At 39.6% G+C, this 21,091-nt stretch overlaps 1 protein-coding gene across 1 annotated transcript in view; it reads left to right on the top strand.

The window, feature by feature from the left end:
- The window catches only part of Glis3 (GLIS family zinc finger 3), a 452,494-nt gene that overhangs the window by 359,508 nt on the left and 71,895 nt on the right, over positions 1 to 21,091 (top strand). The window contains exon 7 of the mRNA XM_070035664.1: positions 17,436 to 17,580. Coding sequence (XP_069891765.1) covers positions 17,436 to 17,580 — 145 coding nt within the window. The remainder of the gene's footprint in view (positions 1 to 17,435; positions 17,581 to 21,091) is intronic.

Here is a 21,091-nt window from a genome sequence, read left to right on the forward strand (position 1 = left end):
AGATATGTATTCAAATGTTTTTTTTCTTTCATGCGATTGTTTCTAACACATTTATAAGATTATTTCTTTGTTGCTTTGTATGTCCCTCCCCCATGGTATAACCCCTGCTTTCACTGTATTTGTGGAGGGGAAGGGAAAAAACAAATCGTTTAAATAGGAATACAGGTGGACCCATTGCAACAATGAGATGTACAAGTCGTTATGTCGAAAACGAACTCTACAACTTTGGTGGGTGGGGGGAAGGAGGGTTGGGTGGGGGTGGCGGGGAGGATGGGATGGGAAGGGGAAACAAAGGAGGAGGCTACAATGGTTGATAAGAAATGTACTCATTATCTTGCCCATGTAATTGTAACCCCTCTGTACAGTATTTTCACAATAAAAAAAAGAATTCTATTACATTACACATTAAAAAAAAAAAAGAAGAAGTTCAGTTCCTGGTTTGAGCTTTGCCCTGAAGCACTCTTGAGTCTGGGCTCCCTTCTGATGATCCAGGAGAATTGCTACCTTTTAACAATCCATCAAAAGCTTATGGGGTTCATGCATGACTGAAACTACAATGCCGTGTCCTTAAACAAAAGGCAGAAATGATCATCCATAAAATGCTTCTGTCCCTTCACAAAAATAACACCATGGGCAAGTTCTTATCTTGGCATGATTACCTCTGGAAGGAAAAAAAAAATATCTCTGGGATAATGTTGCATGTGAACAATGGTCAAGGTGATAAGGATAATGGGCTGGTCACTGATTTAACCAGGAGTCAGAGGATAGAAGCTGTCCTGTTGGTTGTGTTGGGTGCCAAAGGGTGGGCGTGGCTAGACTATTTACTTTGGGCCCACTGATCTTGAAACTCCTGTGTTCCACTTATCAAACATATGCTAGACATTACATCTTTAAAAGCAGGATAAAAAATTGGATTTGTTCCCAGCCCTTCCAGATGAATGAGAGATATGAAGGGCATGTATACATGCAATGAAACCATATTTTCTATTGGAGGAATTGCTTATTTGTAACATTCTAAGAGGCAATATGGAAATGTGAATGATATTATCTAGTAAAACTTGGCATGAATGGAGACTTGAGTATTATATTTTAAAAGTAAATATCCCAAACGCTTTCTTTTCTTTTAAATTCTGTTAAGATTTCACTTGGCTATATCACATTTCATTCTTTTATGGTGGCAGATCTGGGGCATGAACTCAGAGCCTGGACAATGTTTCTGAGCTTTTTCACTCAAGATTAGTGCTCTACCACTTGCACAGTCACAAACCACGTTTGGATTTTTGGTGTTTAATTGGAGATATAGAATCTCACAAACTTCCTTGCCTGGTGTAGCTTTGAACCACAATCTGCAAATCTCAGCCTCCTTAATAACTAGGATTACAGTTGTACACCATTGGCCCTATCTTCTTATGTCATCATTTAGGAATGCTTAAAGTGCTTCCCTTCCTTCCTCCTCTTATATAGTCCATAATGATGTGATTCTATCTTTTAGGCTTGCCCTAAATAATGAATAATGAATCCTTAGCAGTTAGTGATGCATTTGTTCTTCTTTCTTGTTGATCTGCGTTCTCAGTCCCCAAACAGTTATGGCATACCATTGCTATGAACCAAAACATCATTTTAAGTTGCGAGGTTTACCAGCAGGGGTCTCCTTACCAGGATTTTTCTTGTCTTTTGTGATGAGGAAACATACATGCTTCTGTGAGAACACACCATCTGTCTTATAAGGAACTATTACAAATGTAGAAAACCAAAAGTGTCATCACCAAGATAAAGGGGAGGTGGTATTAGGGTATAAGCAAAAGCAGAAATGATTTTGGAATGGAAAGATCTGGAGAAAAGTTCATGGGAGAGGTGACATTCACTTGGACCTTGGAAAGTAGGCAGAGTCCACTGAAGACATGTAAAATATGGCGGGAAGGGGGATTCTGGGTGAAGGAGGTTTGTGTGGACAGGTACAGTATGAGAAAGCACATGATTATAGGGGAGAAGGAATCCAGAGCTACATAATTACAGGAGAACTAGTTTGTTAAAGCCCATGAGTTTGAGTTGTAGGTACAATTTTTGATGAGAGTCTCTGGGAGACTTTGGTTTGGTATTGTCAGTAATGTTCTTCAGGAAAATTAAACCGACTGTTGAGTGTAGGCTGGCTGGGAGAACAAAAACTAAGTGTTCACTCAACTTTTAGAAGTAGGCATTTAAAAAATTGTGAAAACTCTCATACACATTAAAATCAACCTTAAATCTTCTTCAGTGAGTCCATTTTAATTATATGAAAGGAAGCAGGGAGGGGGCCTGGGGGGAGGGTGCTGAGCTCCTCTGATTTCCGTAGCTACTACCTCCCTATACTTCCTAAATGGTAGCACAGAAATCAGTTCAAGAGGAGACAATGCAGAGCTGGTGAGATGGACTGGGAGAAGTAATTACTAGATAGCTGGATGCTTTAATTAAACCTTGAGAATGCTTGAATAGAAAGAACAATGTTACACTTGAATGGATGAAATGGGAGGTGTTTGATTACATTGGTGAAGCCAGCTAGTGTTAGAGAAAATTTTGAAGCTATGACAGACAAACACTGAGTCTTGCTTTGAGCCTTTATAATTCATCACCAGACCCAAAAATAGGAAGGAAAACAGCAATGACAAATTCCACAGTAATAATTCTCCGTGTGTGTGTGCACACGCACGTGTGCATGTGTATGTGTGCGTGTGCATGCACACATGCATGCCCGTGTGTGTGTGTGTGTGTGTGTGTGTGTGTGTGTGTGTGTATTCCACACTGCAGTTTAGTGTTCTGACTTAGAGATCTACCTCTTGATCCTCCTGATGTAGTTTGACTGTGTGAAGTATACCTCTGTGCCCCTTTGTCTGTTACTTTCCCATGAGAGAAATAGTATATTGTTTGTGCCAATTTTAAGAAAATACTCACTTAGGATTAAAATGGTATTTTGTTTGTTTGTTTTTACAAATGTAAAAATACAATATTTAAGAAAATCTGTATGCCTTCATGATTTCAGTTGAGCCCCAACTCTACCTAAGTTAGCTGGTAGTTATAGACATTGAAGAGAAGTATTAACATCCAGAGTGTCTTCTGAAAATCTTTTGTTGTTGTGTTGGGTTTCTAATATATTTTACTTTTAATACATTTTAGAACTGCATTCTGTTTTTGTTTCTTTTTTTCTCCATTCCTCTTTTAGGCCTAAGTTTGAATTCAGGAATTTGCACTGTGCTAGGCAAGCTCTGTAGTGCTTGAGCCACACACAACATCCCTAGATATTTCGTTCTTACTTTTCAGATAGGGTCTCATGCTTTTGCCCAGGGCCTGTCTAGAATCATGATCCTCCTATTTCTGTTTACTGCAGAGCTGAGATAACAGGTATGAAATACCACACCTTGTCCCTAGATACATTCTTTGAGATATAAGTCCAGTATGATATTTCCAAAACTGCTTCGGTCTTGATTGAGGCAAACATTGACTCAGTCAAGAATTTGTTTGCTTCAAATTCTGGTTCTGAAGCTACGAAAGATTCTAGTGTATTGTGAGCATGGGTATCACTCTTAATGATGCTAATGACTACTTCTTGAGTACAAGATAATCATAATTATACACAACAATAACAATGCCCTCCAATCACTGTACATTACCCTCTAATAGTATTATCAAGTTCATTTTTTTCATTTTTTTTTAGTTGAGCCACAGTGCCACTTCTGGCTTTTTCTGTGTATGTGGTACTGAGGAATCTAACCCAGGGCTTCATGCTTGCTAGGCAAGCACTCTACCACTGAGCCACATTCCCAGCCCTCACGTCAGTTTTATCATTTTACCTCTTTTGCAGAGGAAACTTCCAAGGCTTTGAGGCAAAGTTGAGATTCTAAAGTTAGCATATTTCAATTAGAATCTCCATTCTTTTTCTGTTTTGTTGTTAAACTATGGCATATAAAAGGAAAAGTTGATACAAAGCAAAAAAAAAAAAAAATCCCAGGTCCCAAATGAAGGAGAAAAGAAACATTACTGTTATAGTACTTCCGCACTAAACATTAATGGAAATAAACTATAGAAATAGAAATTAACATGTGTTTGTCACTGATGACATACCATGGGTGATTACATACCATGGGTTGATGCAATATTATTATTTCATGGTATCACAAACCACAACCTTATGAATGAAGTGCTATGACATCATACAGAAAAGCTGAGGAGATTTTAAACTTTTCATGATCGTTGAATATTTCATGAGTAAGAATATGAAAGTTCAAATCTGGGTCCAGTTTGGATTCAGAGCCTATATTCTTTTGTTGTATGCTCTATATAGGAGATAAGGTATTATTAAGTGGTTATCAGTGGTATAGTACTGTTCATAGATCACAGGCTAATTTTTATAGGCAACTCGCTTTCTTTTATCATATTAGTGCCAGAAAACATTTTCATCAAGTTTGGAAATAGCACCAAAGAGGCTTATGTGGTAGTCAGTTGAGTTGAAGGAAATGCAAAAGTATGTTTATTAAGAAATAGCTCTGGAGCTTTAGAAAATTATCTTTCCAATACAAAGAGCATTAAGAAATAAAGAATATCACATATGTAAAAAGTTTAGGGATTTTATTTGATCATGTTTTCTTTCTATCAGACTTTAAGCTCTATGAGGCTAAGGAGCTCTGTAGTATTTTACACCACTTGATTCCTTTAGACCTATATGGTCTTAGGCACAAGATAAAGACTTGATGAATATATGCTGAATAAAGGAAAATGTTACATGGATTTTCAAAAGCTAAAGACTGGGTTTGAGGTGTAGCTCAAGCAGGCCCTGAATTCAAACCCAAATATGATACAAACAAAAGATATTAACTATTTCAGGCTTTATTCATGGAGGAAACAAAAAGAGAAGATTTAGAAGTTCTAGAAAAATGGATCTCTTCATCTGGATATATTCCTTCTTGGTCACATTTCTGGTTCAGTAAGTTAGTACTTGAATAACATTTGCACATGGAAGTTCAGTGTTCAGAGTAACAGGTAGCTGGGGGCCAGTGGCCTCACACCTGTTACCCTAGCTATTCAGGAGGCTGAGATCTTCAGGATTATGATTCAAAGCTAGCCTGGGCAGGGAAGTCCATGAGAATCTTATCTCCAGTTAACCACCAAAAGGCCAGAAGTAGAACTGTGGCTTAAGTAGTAGAGCAGTAGCCTTGAGTACAAAAGCTCAGAGATGGTGCCTAGGACCAGGCCCTCCAAACAAACAAACAAATATATATATAATTAAATAAACTGAGATGGAAAATGGTATACCATGGAGAAGCAGGGACTAATGAGCAGAGTCTAATGTGTTACTCTGTGATTTTTGTGTGCTGGCTTTAGTGGTAGGTGTTTTCTGTATCTTAACCTCTCTTAGTTCTCAGAGTAATCCAAGAAGTTTTGCAGTTATGCTTGTGAAAGTCACCTGCATTCAGGAAAGTGGCTGTACCTGCTCAGAGTCTCCCAGTAGTTAAACTATGTCTTGTCAAACTAAAACATCCCTATTTTCCATAGTTAAGTTCTCTCTCTCTCTCTCTCTCTCTCTCTCTCTCTCTCTCTCTCTCTCTCTCTCTCTCTCTCTCTCTCTCTCTCTCTCTCTCTCTCTCTCTCAAACTTAAAGTTTATCCTGGGGAAAACAAACTCTAGGAGTACTGACCACAAACCATAGCCTCTTTCAGCATTTTGGAAGCTCAACTGTTAAAAGAGCTATCAAAGTAGGCAGTGAGCAAAAGTTACTCTGTGTGGTTTGAGGACTGGAGGAAGAAGAAACCTCAATAGGTGAAAATCAGGCAGCATCTAGTTCAGCTGGAGGCAAAACTTTCCAGAATGTCTGTTTAGCAATAGAAGGTACGGAATTGAGCCCCTGACATCAAAAGGATAGAGAAGCAGGAACTATGTGGTTTTGTATGCAAAAGTTGAAACTCAAGATAATGAAAATTCAATAAAACTAAAAGTTCAGTTACTCTTCGGTGGCACTGGCCACCTTTCAAATGCTCCTTAATCCCAGGTGGTTAATGGCTACCAATTTGCAGGATTTCTCTGTGCAGAGATGTCATGGCATGGTTGTAGAGCTGAAGATGAGATTATCAGACTTCAGTTCCTCTTGACTCCAAAATTCTGTTTCTGTGAACCACTCCTATCAATCATCATTTTTGGCTACATAATCCATTTTTATTTTGCCTATATTGGCACCAATTTTTCCTGCGTCTCATTGAAATAATAATATGGCATGTGTTTCTAGTCAGATGTTTTTGTGGGTCCATCAGTTAGCGAAGGATAGAATTTTTGGCTTTCAGCTCCACTGCTAACCAAATAGGTAATCTCTGTATAAAAGCTTAGAGTAGCTCCAATGAGATTTCTTCCAGGGCCATTTTTCTAAGACCGGGTTCTTACTTTCTTTTCCTCATTGCAAATTGGTCATTCCCAAAGGAAACAAATTTGATAGCAGATTGTTGGAGATTAATTACCTATGATATGCCAGAGCCACTTCATAAATGTCATTGCTAAGGAATCCCCTAGAGATGAAATTTTTAGATCTGATTGAAATTAATTGTAATTAATATAGTAGGTTAATTCATTGTAATTATTTTTAAGCCTTTTGTCAATGAGTTAATTCCCCGAGATCCACATTGCTCCAATGTGTCATAGAGAACACTTGATAAGAATGTCCTGGTAATAAAAGTTAACCCTCTGGGGGGAGGGACTCCTTTGCCTTTCCTTCTAGCTGAGTTCTTTCAGAAACATATTTGGTGGCAAGTGATTGCTGGAGAACAAAGGAAACCCCTTACGAGGTGATCCATAAACATGCATGGCTCAGATAGGCTACGCTCATTGGACAAAGAAAACAAAAAGCCTTTGATTATGCCTCATTTTCTTTGGAAGCTTGTCTCAAAATGCCTTTGCTCCTGGAATAAAATGCAATGAAACTGAAAATCGAAGAAATCTGGGCTTTTTTCCCTTTCCTAATTATTTCCACTTGACTCACTTAATCTTGGACGATTATTTAATCATATTTGAAATGAGAAAATGATGGGAATAGAATTTCAGTCTCTTGTTTTGAGAGCCTATAAACATTAACCAAACAGTCATGAACAACAACAACAAAAAATACAAATGATAATTGACAGCTCCTTGTTTTTATAGATTAGGGGGAAAAAAGCCCTGCATTGTCAGGGAAGTGGATCGGATTTCTACATGTAGGAACCTTGTCAAACCTTGATGGGTAATTTTATTATTAAGGTTGAAAAACTATCATTTGGAACAAATATTTCATAATGAGAGATTGTACAGAAGCTGAAGAGCCGATTTGTTTACTTGCACCTGGACAGTACAAGAAACGAAGCACTGATAATGTAATTCATTTATGATGAGATCATTAAAACTCAAAGACTCAGGAACTGCTGGTTTTTAAGACCCAGAGATGTCTGAGTCTTACTAAGATATCCATGAACTTGACTGAAGATTTATCTATCAGTAGCAAGATACAGACAAGCTTCAGAGTCTCTCAGAGCTCAATGGCGGACTCATTCTACAACAAGAAACCTTTCTGACAGTTAGGACTGAAATTGTAGCAAACTGCCAAAATGAAGTTGTCCCTGACACTAATGTATTAGATTCACCCTTTATTGGGGTTGCTGTGGGAAGTTCATACGAGGTTGGGACACAGGGGCAATCTGAAACCCCTTGAATGCTTCTAGTTGTTCCTGTCAATCAGGTCTTGCTTTTGATTTGGTTTCCACAATGTATTTATTCTTGCCTTGTTATTCATGATAGTCCAGAAGATACTGCTTTCATTGAACATCCAGTTGCCTTTTGCTAGGTTTGGATGAGTAGCTTCCAGAGAGCCTTTTTTTTTTTTTCGGTCAGTCGTAGGGCCTGAACTCTGGGCCTGGGCGCTGTCCTTCAGCTCTTCAGCTCAAGGCTAGTGCTTTCCACTTGAGCCACAGTGCCACTTCCAGCTTTTTTCTGCTTCTGTGGTGCTGAGGAATCAAACCCTGGGCCTCATGCATGCAAGGCAAACGCTCTACCACTGAGCCACCTTCCCAGCCCCAGAGAGCCATTTTTAACTATGTGGTTTCCCAGAGTGGCACTATTGAGAGGTGGCCAAACCTATAACAGTTTGAGTCTAATAAGAGGTACATTGGTGGGGTGTACCCTCCAAGGACTATACTCCTGGCCTCTTTTCTGCTTCATGAAATAAGTTGTTTGTTCTGCTACACACTCTATGCATATTGTGCCACCTTCACTACAGCCCCCAAACGAATTTGAACTTGTTTGAGCTAGCACCGCATTGGCAGGGTCCTCATAAAAACTCTCTTTGCTCAGTCATCTCAGAGGGTTTTGTTTTTTGTTTTTTTGTTTTTGTTTTTTGCTGAATGACCTTTCACCCTGTTCCTTTTCTATTCCCTGCTGATCGTCAGACCAGAGCTTGAGGCCTTTTGCTTGATTTCCCTTTTTGGTTCATTTTCCATACTGAGTTCAACTCCACCTTCAAAATAGATGCCAACTAATTCTTGCCCCCTCTGATACCAAGTGTTGGAGTAATGTGGGAGCTGCCCTTTCCTGCACACTCGAGATTGTTTGTCCCTTGATAATTAAAATGATCTTTTCACAACACAAGACCTGCCACTTGCTTTCCTGGGCATGCCTTCCCATTCCCTCCCAACTACCAAGAAATTACATAGTAAGCCGTCATGTGTTTGAAGGCCTTACCAACTGACCTCTGGACATTTCCCCGAGCTCCATATCTATGGCCGCCTCCTTGCTAAGTTGCTTGCTGTTCTCCAGTAAGTGTTTTCAGAACCTATCAACTTTTCCCATCCACATGAATGCTCTGGCTGCGTGTCTGACTTCCTTGCTTTATTCAGGTCTCTGCTTTATCACATCCTCTCCTGACAGGGACCTTTTCTGACTCTACCCTGTAAATGACCTGTGAGGCATACAATACCAGTGTGTCATCCTCATAGAGTCAGGCTGGCTCTGAAGTGGTAGAGTGAAGACTAAAGAACATGCCAGGGAAGGAAGAAGAAGAGGAAGAAAAGCCAGGGACAACTCTGGGGTTTGAATCCAGAGAAAGAATAGGCAGGTATTTATTGGTTTATAGAGAAGTTCTGTGGTCATGAGCAAATCATGAGTCAAGATTCAAGTCTAGAAAGGGGCTTGTGTAGCCCTTGCCTAGCAGCTCACACTCCTGAGTTCAAATACCAAATACCACCAAGAATTTCTTATTTCAGGATCAAAAAGCCAACGTGGGCTGGGTGTGGTAGTTGGTTGCCTGTAATCTTAGCTGTGCAAGAGGCTGAGATTGAAGGATCACAGTTTTTAGGCCAACCCTGTGACAAAACATGGGATCTATCTGAAAAATATCTCCCCCCTCATAAAAGGGTAAGATAGGGCTCTGAATACGACCCCTAGGATTAAAAACAAAATGGAAAAATGATAGTTTCACCGTTCTCAGAACTAGAGTTGCTAAACAAGGGAATTAGGACTCCTGTGCATGTGCTTAAGGGGCAGATGGTAAGGCAGGGTGAATGCCAGAATCCATTTCTGTCAACTGCAGACACCATAGCACTGAACAAGGATCAAACCTGATGAATGTGAATGGGAGTGGACAGGAAAATAGAGCGTAAGTGCTCCGTTTTGTCTTACAGTCTCTCATTCGTCTGAGAAAGACCCTTGAGCAATGAAACGGTCTCAGAATACCGGGTATGCTTAGGACTTTGCTAGAAAATCTTTGTTTCTTCCCTTCCTTCACTGCGATCTGAATGATGAGCTCCTGAATAACGAAAATTTGGAAGAGTCCTAAAAGGGAGGAAAAGTAAGTGAGCCTCTGTGTTATGGTAAAGGTACCAGAGAAAGGAGAGTGTTATTTCTTAAGCCACTATAAAGGAACATCTGAGAGATGACTAGATTCTGCTACATTGAATCCAACCTTGACATTTACTTGCTGTGTTTTTCTAGTGGTCTCTTCTCTTATATAAAACTCGGAGTTGTGGGAAACTAGGGTAGAGTATAGAGCACGTCACGGGGATTCAGTGTATGTTGATCTGAAATAACATATCATATGGGAGAGATTTTACCAATGCTTCCCAAAGAACCAGCAGTGTATTGTGTGTGTGTGTATGAGAGAGGGGGGGGGGGAGGAGTAAAAAAGACAGAGACAGAGAGATTGCCTTAGATGCTTGTGGGACCTGGCAAGTCAGGAGTTTGCTGGCAAGATGGAAACTCCCAGGCAGAAGCTGATGCTATAGTCCAGCAATAGACTTGCTTCTTTTTAGCCCAGTGACAGATTTTCCTCTTTTTTAGTTCATAGACAATTTCTTCTTTTGCAGTCAAAGACTTGGCTTCTTTTTGCACTTTCACTGATTGGATGAGAGCCACTCTAGACTGTAGAATATTATCTTTCGTTAAAAGACATTGACCCCTACCTACACAATCCCTCCACAACACTTAGACTTTGTGTGGTTAAACTCCTAGGTACCTAGAGCCCTTCAATTTAACACACCAAATGAACCACGGCAGTATTCCTACCTCAAAGTTCATGTGGACTCTAAAGCAGGAAAGAAAAATGCCCACGAGACGATGAATAAAAAATAGAGGATGGCACTGCTGGCATTGAAATAGGTCGAGTTTGCTATAACCAGTCATAGAAGGGGCTTGTGTTCTTCTATTCACAGCTGATGCTCTACCATCTGAGTTATGCCTCCAGCCTGGCATTTTGCTGGTTAGTTGGAGATAGAGTCTCACAGTCTTTTCTACCAGGATTGACTCTGGACCACGATCCTCAGCCCGGCCTCTGAGTATTTAGGATTATAGTTGTGAGGCACTGGTACTTGGCTTCAATCATCTTTTTTCGATGAGCCATGGTTTTTTCATACTACTCTCAATCATCTACCGTTCTTTTCTTTTTCTTTTTTTCCAGGGCACTTATTAGTCTCCACAAAATTTACTTATCTCAGTATCTGTTATCTCTCATGTCTAGAATGTGTATCTCTTAGAGAGAATCTTTATTCTGATTATGCTTGTGTTTTAAGAGCTTAAAAAGTGATCTTGCGTTGTGGTGAGGCCTAAGAAATATTTGGGCAGTGATTGAATATAAAGCTAATGAGGGCCAGGCACTGATGGCTCATGCCTGTAACCTTAGCTATCTCAGGAGGCTGAAATCAGAGGATCACAGTTCAAAGCCATCCCAGGCAGGAAGGTCTGTGAGCCTCTTATCTCCAATTAATCACCAGAAAACAGGAAGTGGTGCTATGGCTCCAAGTGGGTGAACATGAACCTTGAGGGGAAAAAGCTCAGGGACAGTACCCAGACCCTGAGTTCAAGCCCCACAACCAACAGAAAAAGAAAAAGGAAAAGAAAGAAAAAAGAAAACTAAAGAGAGGCACAAGGGAAGGGGCTCTAGAATCTGAGTGTAATTAGGGAAGCTGAGTTATCACATGATTGATAGAACACAGCAGTTCTTTCAAATAGATGAATTCATGACCACTGGAGCCAAATTCTACTTTTCTTCAAAGAGCAGCAAAAGGTCTATAAAGAGTAAGTTCTTTGCTTTCTCTTAAGAGCTCATATTAAACTAGACTTTCCTATATCCCTAGCAGCTAAGAAAATGGTGAGCTATACATTATATAATTGGTTTATGCAAATAGTTGAGTTTCTTGTACCAAATATAAAACTGAGTGATATTGAAAGACATCGCTCCTGGAGGAGTCCTCTGTGTGCTTCTTGCATAACTCACTTGGTAATTCCTGGTCTGGACAATATTTAAGACCCTTAATAATCTGGAAGGGCCTCTCCTGGGGATAGGCCCTGAGTTTCTGAGGCTCAGAAACTTTCATGTCCTGACTTCATAGCTATGCAAGATGACCCTCCTTTGGAAACATTGCATGAAGTTCTCAAGGCTTGTTCAATTTAAGAAGCACTTTCTAGAACCATGCCTAATCCCAGAGCAAACCAAATTAACTCTCGCCACAAAGTTGTATAGAATCACACTCTTGGAAAACTTGAATACTTGTTGAAGCTAAGGAAGATTTGCTTGCTTTTGACGCCAGGATTAGCCACAACCATGAAATTCCTTGGAAAGCTCTCATTGGTACTGATAAGTGTAAAACCCCAGAGCAGCTGGTAATGGAAAGCAGAGACGCATTCATGTCGGCCCTTAGTAGAACATGTGGCCCCTAGATCACATTTCAGTGATGGAAGATAAATTAAAAGTGATCACCAGAACTCATTCTAAGCCTTGATTTCCCCCCTCCCCAGATTTCCTTAAGCAGCATGTGTTATGTTAATACCAAAATAACAAACATGTCTTCCAGAGGCCCCAAGAGAGCTAGGCAATAACATGGACTGTCTTGGTCAGAGAGTCTGATGTACCCAAGCTCAAGAAATTATAATTGTCCCGTGTACTACATGCAGTAAATGGTCCTTCCCTATCACGGATGTGGGGGAGAGTGCGTTGTGCTACTCTTTAAAAATTTTTCAAACTATATTTTGCTTATTTCATTAATTTATTTGCCCTGGTTCCAGGGTTTGAACTCATCCTATCACTGGATTACTTGCTCACACTGGTGCTTTACCACTTGAGTAATAGCTCCAATCTTTTTTTTCCAATTCTTGAACTGAGATCTTGGTGTAGGTTTATTTCTTTTTGCTTGGAGCTTTGAAGATCCACGAAATAATGCTTTCTAAATATCTGCAAATAAATGTCTGTCTGCATTAGTCCAACTTTAAGCATTGCTATTAAAACGAGGGAGGCAGATATTGTAAGAAAAGAGGTTTATTTTCCTTACAGTTTTGTGGGCTGAAAGTCCAAACAGCATGGAACTCTGGGAAGAGACCCCAGGGTTGCTGTCTTGTCACATGGTAGGTGATGTCACAGAAGGAGCTGGTGACAGAAAAGCCAGAGGGTGATCCAGGAGTTAGACTTTGCTTTCTTGTAACTACTTCATCTCTTGAGAATAGCCTAGAGAGTTCAATGAGAACAGCTACACCTTGTAAGCTAACCACTCCCACGGGGTCCTACCTCTGACAGGTCCCTTGAGCTTTCTACATGGAAAGCAAGAACACTTGGAGCTAAGAAAAACACTGCCTGTCTTTGATGCCAGGATTAGCCATGGCCATGAAAATTCCTTGGAGTGATAACTGTAAAACCCCAGAGTAGGCAAAGAGTGAGCTCCTCGCTCCGGGGATCAAGCCCCGTCCAACTCGTAGCAGAGAGTATGTGTGTCTGTGCTGCTTTCTCATCAGAGTGCAGTTTATGGTTATCATTGGATCTATAGTGTTCTGGTCATCTTCATCAGCCAATTGATCAGATGGAAACACTCCCACTTGGGAGAAATGGCCAGCTTCCATGATGTCAAAAGTCTTTTCGCTTTGACCGGTTTCAAGCTGTCATTCTTGACATCATTGCAGGGGGAAAAAATCTGGAAAAGATGTGCAGAGTTGGCACTCTTAAACGTGTACATACCAGCTTCTGCACATTATTAGAATGTAGAACATTAGGAAGAGAAAAGGATTTTTAAAAATAGAGGTAACAAATCTGTAATATTGTAGCTGAGAACAAACATCAAGTTCTCAAATAGGATTCTTTTTCCCTCTGGCATTTTGTCTATGTGTTCTTTTTTTTTTTTTTTTTTTTAATTGTATTTTATTTTATTTGAGAACATACTGTACAGGGGGGCTACAATTACATGGGCAGGATAATACATACATTTCTTACCAAGCATTGCAGCCTCCTCCTTTGTTTACCCTTCACTTCCCTTCCCCGCCTCCCCCCTCCCCCCACCCAATTTTACCCCCCTCCCCCCATCCAATTGTCTATGTGTTCTTTATGTGTTTTGCTTCTTGATTTACTTCCTCAAGAATATCATGTTAATGGTTGCATAATGTTCCAGCAGACTGATGTAAGATTATTCATTAACCTAATTGTAGACATCTATGAAACGACTAATTTTTAATACTGCTATAAATAATGCTCTAATATCATTGGATCTATATATAGATATATTTCTTTGGTTATAGATCTTCCTTTATATTTCTAACAATTTCCTTAAGACAGATTTAGAATCTGATTTTAGAAATCAAATTTTTTTTAATTTGGGCCTTTAAAAAAATATTTCCTGAAATTATCTAGAAATTGTTCCTCCTCATGGTAGTTAACAGTGTTTTTCCCAGGCCAAGCAAAACAGTTTCTGTCTGTTAATCCCAAATATTTAGGAGGCAGAGATCAGGAGGACATTAGTTTTAAAAAGCCATAGAAGCTGGCTACCAGTGGCTCATGCCTATAAGCCTAACTATTCAGGAGGCTGAGATCTGAGGATCGTGGTTCAAAGCCAGCCCAGGCAGGAAAGTCCATGAGACTCTTTATCTCCAATAAGCCACTAGAAAACTGGAAGTGGCGCTGTGGCTCAAGTGGTAGAGTACTCGCCTTGAGCTAAAGAGCTCAGGGACAGTGCCCAAACCCAGAGTTCAAGCCCCATGACCAAAAACAAAACCAGCCATAGAAATCCCATCTCAAAAAATAAAGTAGATGTGGTAGCAGCATTCTGTCATCCCAGCTGCCTCCCTGGAAGGCATGGGTACAAGGATTGCGGCTTAACATCTGCCCAGGAGACTCTTAACCTGCAAAAAAAAAAAAAATGGCTGAGGAGTAACTTGAGTGGTAAGACACCTTGCCTAATAAACCCTAGCACCTGAAAGAAAGAAAAGAAGAATCCTTTTTCTGTAACTCATCACTTTTGTGTGTGTGTGTGTGAGAGAGAGACAGACAGACAGACAGACAGAGACAGAGAGACAGAGGGAGAGGGATCGAGGGAGGGAGGGAGAGATTCTTGGGACTTGAACTTACAGCCTCACATCTCCAAGTTCTTACGCAGCATCTTTTCTCATGACTGGTACTTCACTACTTGAGCACTATCTGCAATTCAGCTCTTGATGGTTAAGAGGAGGCTGTAGTCTGGAGATTGACCTGCCCAGGCTGGCTTTGAACAGGCATGTGCAGATGTCAATTTGAGTAGCTAGGATGATCGGTGTCATCCATTCACCTCTGGCGTTCACTGACACTTCCTTTTATAACAAGTGATCGTTTCTGATCATTCGATAATTACGTTTTCACATTGAACTTCTCTGCAAGTCTGCTGAATGTTTTCCCTCTTCCTGACCATTTCTGTTTCTCCTTTTTAACTTTTATCTCCGTGTGATGACTTCTTCCCTGTGTCCCTATATCCTTGGTGACTTGGGGCCCGGGCCTGATCTGTGCCTTGGCTAGTCATCTAGGAGTACAGGGGGCCTGCATGGTCTCCACCACTGTCCTGGGGGCCTCCTTTCCTTACTCCTTTCAGTGACTTTCATCAGCGTAATCACATCTCCCATCCCTCATCCAAACTCACCCCCTTCTCCCTTGCCCTGCCTCAATTCTAAGCATTCCCTTTTTCACAGCGCTCAGTGCTTTCTGATGCAACATGACTCCGGTCTGTCCTTCATCCTCGTCCCCAAAGCAGAAGGTTGATAAAGATGGGCAGCACCCTTGAGAGCTAAAGAAGTAGGGGACACTCGGTGACAGTTGTTGAAGGAATAAGTATACTCTGGCCCCCGTCTTTAAACATTTATAAATGTTATTTTTATAAAAATAAATTGAAACACTGTCTTTATTTTTTTATTATGTAAAATAATGGGTTTTATGATAACATTTTTATTCTTGTAAACAATGTATTTTTATCTCATTCACTCTTCATCTGCCTTTCTGTTTCTCTCCTGCTGGTCCCTATTCCCCCAAGAGTCCACCTTTTACCTTCACATATTTCGTTTGTTTGTTATTTATTTAGAGATTTAGATTTCCTAAATGAGAGAAAATATTTAATATTTGTCTTTCAGAGCTTGATCTTATTCCTCTTAACACAATGATCTCTAGTTCAATCAACTTTCCTAGAAACAACATAACTTCTTTTTTTTTCCCCTTTACAGCTGTAAAACATGCTTTTGTGTATATTTACATTTCCTTTTTCATTCAGCTTTTGATGGGAACCTAGACTTATTCCACAGGCAGTCTATTGTGAATAGTGCTGCAGTCAGGGTGGATGAGAGGGTATCACTATTGTATGCTGGTTCTCAGTCCTTTGCATGTTTACCTGGGAGTTAGATAGCAGGATCATTTTCTATTGTTTGAAGAACCTCCATACTGTTTTCCATAGTGCCTGGGCACTGCGGAACCATAGTTCCACCAACAACATTTACCCATCATCAACATTTGTTACTGTCTTATTTTCCTGATGATAGCAATATGACTGGGTGGTGTTAGAATCTCAATATTTTTTATTGTGTTTCTCTTTATGACTAATGCTATTGAACATTTTTCACGTATTTATTGGCCATTTATATTTATTCTTTGAGATCTGTTCTCTTCCCTACTTACTGATTGGATTATGTGTTCTTTTGCTGTTTATTAATTTTTTAGTTCTTTACATATTTTAGTTATTAATCCTTTGTCAGATGAATAGCTGGCCAAGATTTTGTTCCCATTAGGTGAGCTGTCTCTTCATTTTGGTAATGTTTCCTTTATAGTGCAGAAGCTTTTTAATTTGATAAAATCCCAGTTTTCAAGTCTAGCTAGCAGCTCTCTTTAAATGGCAAAGTCAATTATTTGCAATATAAATATTTTGTTTAAAAAGTACATATTTGTAGATTGTTTATGAGTATGATTTTGAACAATTAGGTTGATAAGTTTATGTCGCTAAACCTTCCATTTAAATTTCTATGAAAATCAGACTTGCTTATTCTTATTCATAAATAGAACAGGTAATTTTCACCTACACTTTATTCGAACAGTTTTATTGTTTGATTTTTTTTACGTGAATTCTTCAATCTAAAAAGAACTTTGTTGCGTATGATAAAGTCAACATCTAAATTTGTTTTTTTTCTCCATGTAACTTAATGGTTGGGTTTTTGTTATGAATTCACTCAGCTTTCCTTTGCATCATAGCTTATATTATTTTTAAAATTCAATGTGAATATTTTCCTCTCCTGTAGAAGTCAATTCTCAGTGAATGCTTCTCCATTGTCTGCGTGGTAGTTCTGTGCTGGTATCTCTGTATTTTAAAAGTACTCTCCAATACGGATGAAATCTGTTTGCTTTTGTTATCGTTACAAGTTCCCATAAGATAACAGAGCAAATATGTGGGAACTTGGGTTCCCTGACATGAAAGTTCAAGTTTACTTCCATCCACATTGAGTCTAAAGCATCTGGCACGTGTGACCGGGAGTAAGGATTGGCTTTTCCCCCCACTTTTGATAGTGAATTAAGATGATACCTTCCCCCTACTGGCTTCTTGATAAATATTTGTGGGTTGAATTGCATTGAACCACAGGGCATGAGGCCTTTCTAAGGAGCACTTTCCCTTCTCCATCTCTCTTGTGTTTTCTCCTTCTCTTAGCTGCGGTCCAGCGCTGAGCTCCATCCAGACCTCCTCACAGACTGCCTCACAGTGCAGCCCCTGCAGCCAGCCACTTCCCCACAAGATGCTCCTGCAGAAGGCCCCTTGGGCTGCTCCCCCAGGTCCGGTCCCGACCTCTATCCAGGTAAGAAAGCACATGCAGAGCCAACCACAACCATCCTTCTTTGGGCCTTTTACTCTGGGTAAAGGGAATGTCACATGAGGAACAGTTGCATAAAACCATCTTATGTTTGGCTTCATCAATGAGCTACACATTGTTCCCCTCCCTATGTGATTCCTGAGCTACGTTTGGTAACAGACTGTTTTGTTTTTGTTTTTCCTTGTCCAGAAACACCGTTAAATAATGCATTAGCTCTTTTAATTCTGCCAAAAGTTCAGTGCACCCAACCCTCCCAGTTATCTTAAATGTTCTGACTTGATTTAGACTCAGAGGAAATATATCCCTGTCCTGTCCCCACCTTTAAATAGGTTACAGGCTGAAGGTAGATGGCTTAGTGGAAGAGTCATGGGTGTCTTTGCATTTGAAAAAGAAGCTCCAAATTCCCCAAGATTGACTTGTAAGAATATTCATTAAATACTCTCCCAACTCTTGAAAGAGAGGAAGGGGGAAGGCAACACAATCACCTTCCTGATGCCTGGGTGTGAATATTAAATGACTTTAGATTTGGAAAATTGCATGTACGTGGTGAAAAGTGTGAAAAGATTAATGTACTATAAGGAAGTTATTTTTTGCTCAATTTCTTAGCCTGCATTTCTGTGCACATTTTGCGCTACAGTGGTGATGTATGTGCACAAACATAATTATTACCATTGCATACAGAAAGCTCTTACTGTATGCTGTATGGAAACCAAAGTCATAGCTGCACCCCACTTCAGACCCTGAGAACTTTCTATTTGCTCTGAATTAAACTTCCCACCCACTCTCACCTCTACCAGACGCCATATTCAGGATTGGCAGTAAGCTGGTCTTTTCTTTTTCTTTTGAAAAGTACTAATTAAGCCATAAATAATGAAGCATTAAGAAAACAGAATGAAGAATTTACTGATGAATTCCAGTGGAATAAGAGCAAGACATCCTTGTGGAGTATTACATTTATTCAAACATGTATTTAATACACTTTGCTCATGTATCTCTCTCTTTCACACACACACATACACATGTACACAATTAATATCTTCTTTTGTTCCCCTTTGTATAGCTTTTTGTATGTCCTAGGGTTTGAAGTCTGGGCCTACGTGCTATCCCTTAACTTTTTTACTCTATTGTTTGGGCCACAGCTCCACTTCTGGGTTTTCGATGGTTCATTGGAGATAAGTCTCATGGACTTTCCTGCCCAGGCTGGCTTTGGAACTATGATCCTCAAATCTTAATCTCCTAAGTAGCTAGGATTACAGGTATGAATTACTGGCACCTGACATTATATAGCTTTTTAACTTAATAGTACTACGATGGTCCAAATGCAGGAAAAATGGATATTAACCAATAATTTCAATAATACCAGTCACCAGCATCCCCATGATGGTCCAGTTTTAATGGCTCTTTAACAGTTCCTTTGGTTAAAACTCTTTTAGGGACCCATAGAAATGAGATTCAAAGTTAGAAGTTTGAAATAAGGTGCTTACACACACACACACACACACACACACACACACACACACACAATATGTAATAACACAGTTATGACACGTGCATAAATATTTGTATTAGATATGTACATGAAGAATGATTAGATTTTGATAATGTATTTATTCATATACACATATGCATGATTTGCCAAATGGTTGACATTTGAACATTTATTCCAGCACATGAAATTAACAATCAGGTTAAACATCCCATATAGCATTCTCCTACTTCTTCAGTCATATATATAATGTATATATATGGATATATATATATATATATATATATATATATATATATATATATATCCCAAGAGCTATTTACAAATGACTGAGAAATGGATCAGTATCAATATATCAATATCAATAGTTTCCAGTGATGGGCTAGTCATGCTGCGTTGAGCCCTCCTGGAAATGGCTTGGAGAAAACCATGCTATTTGCAACTATGAGAGCTTTGTTACACTTCCCACATAGCATGTGATTCACCTTCAGAACCATGGCATTTTTGGGGTGTATGTTGCTGGATGTCTGCTAGTGTCTGCAAATTTTTGGAACTTTAAAGATTGTAAGGTTGAGTTTGAGATGGCTTTGTGATTCCAAATAGATTCCTACTTTCTGTGTCACAATCTCACAAAGACCATGCACTCTGAACCTTTGAGCCTCTAGCTTTGGCAAATGAGCTGCCACCAAGCGCAAGGAAGTTACGTTGCCATAGCCATTGACCAAGCAGCTTCAGATAGGCAGACATTTTCTGGGACTCTGAGAATACTTGATACAGACAGTGACCATCTTAGGCAACTTTGTTCCTGAAACTTTACTTCTTCAGGTAGCTTATACCCATGAGACTTTAATCTCCCCTACTTCTGTATTCCTATTTCCTTCAGGCCCTATTTTATTTTCTTGGCATATATATATATATACACACACATTAGTTATTATATAAATACATAATATCACATACATGTATGTGCCTGATTATACCTTTCATTTTGCAGAGTAGGCAACAAACTCAGGCAGAACCAAGCAGGAGGAAAAGCTACAGAAGAAAACTTGTAGCTTTCCCGTGCAAGTGCTAGAATTGTACTTGTATTTGTACACCAGCTGCAAGCATGTGCTAAAGCTCTATGGAGAAAAAGTCAAACTGTGAAAAAAAATGTCAAAGGTGCCACAGGAAACTGTTCATCAATTAGCTGAATGTAAAATCTGAAGTGTTAAGGCATTGAAATGTAGATTAAGACTTAGCTAAATGGCAAAAATACTCGCAAGTTATTTCCTTCACTTTCTGTTATTCAAAACAAGGAAGATGTCTATTTAATGGTGGTCAGACACTCATGCTTTTAAATGCTAGCAAACTGATTTGGTCTAAAAATATCTGTGCAGCTCTCTGTTGAGATGTATATGTGGAAGGCTAGGAAGCAGTTAAATGTGGCCTTGAATGCTACAGTCTCATAGAAGCCACAGTAATTCAAGATTGAAAGTCTCCAGATGTCATGATTTTGCAATGGGTATTTTCACTGAGTGGTGAACCGTGATTTACAAGGTTTTAGGAGAAGAGATGGTTTCCAGAACATCAAGATAAACAGGAAAGATAGCAGTTCTAATACACAGACTTCTTTCCTTTTCCCCCCATTTGTTTCCTTTTTCCCCCAGTGCTGGGGATCAAACCCAAGGTCTAACACAAGCTCAGTGCCTCTGCCCCGCCTCCCCCAGCTCCTGACACAAGAAATTCGTGTATCTCCTGAAATGTTGCCTTCCCTTATTGAAGCAGCCCTTTCACATTGATAAGATGGAGCTTGAGTGAAATAGATTGCCTGAAAAGACTTTCATTTCTGTAGAAGAAAATAGGTGTCCCAGGTTAAAGCAACCAAATAAACTTGAGGCCATGCTGAGGATGACTTGAAATTGAAGTGTTTACTTTTCCACTATTCTGAAAATCCCAGGGCTCCCCAACCTGGCTCCTATACTGACCTAAGAGCAATGTTGTGATCTAACGGGGAGAAGGCCAGCCAGT

This window comes from Dipodomys merriami, unplaced genomic scaffold (assembly GCF_024711535.1).
Source record: "Dipodomys merriami isolate MVZ:Mamm:240054 unplaced genomic scaffold, mDipMer1.0.p SCAF_26, whole genome shotgun sequence".
NCBI lineage: Eukaryota > Metazoa > Chordata > Mammalia > Rodentia > Heteromyidae > Dipodomys > Dipodomys merriami.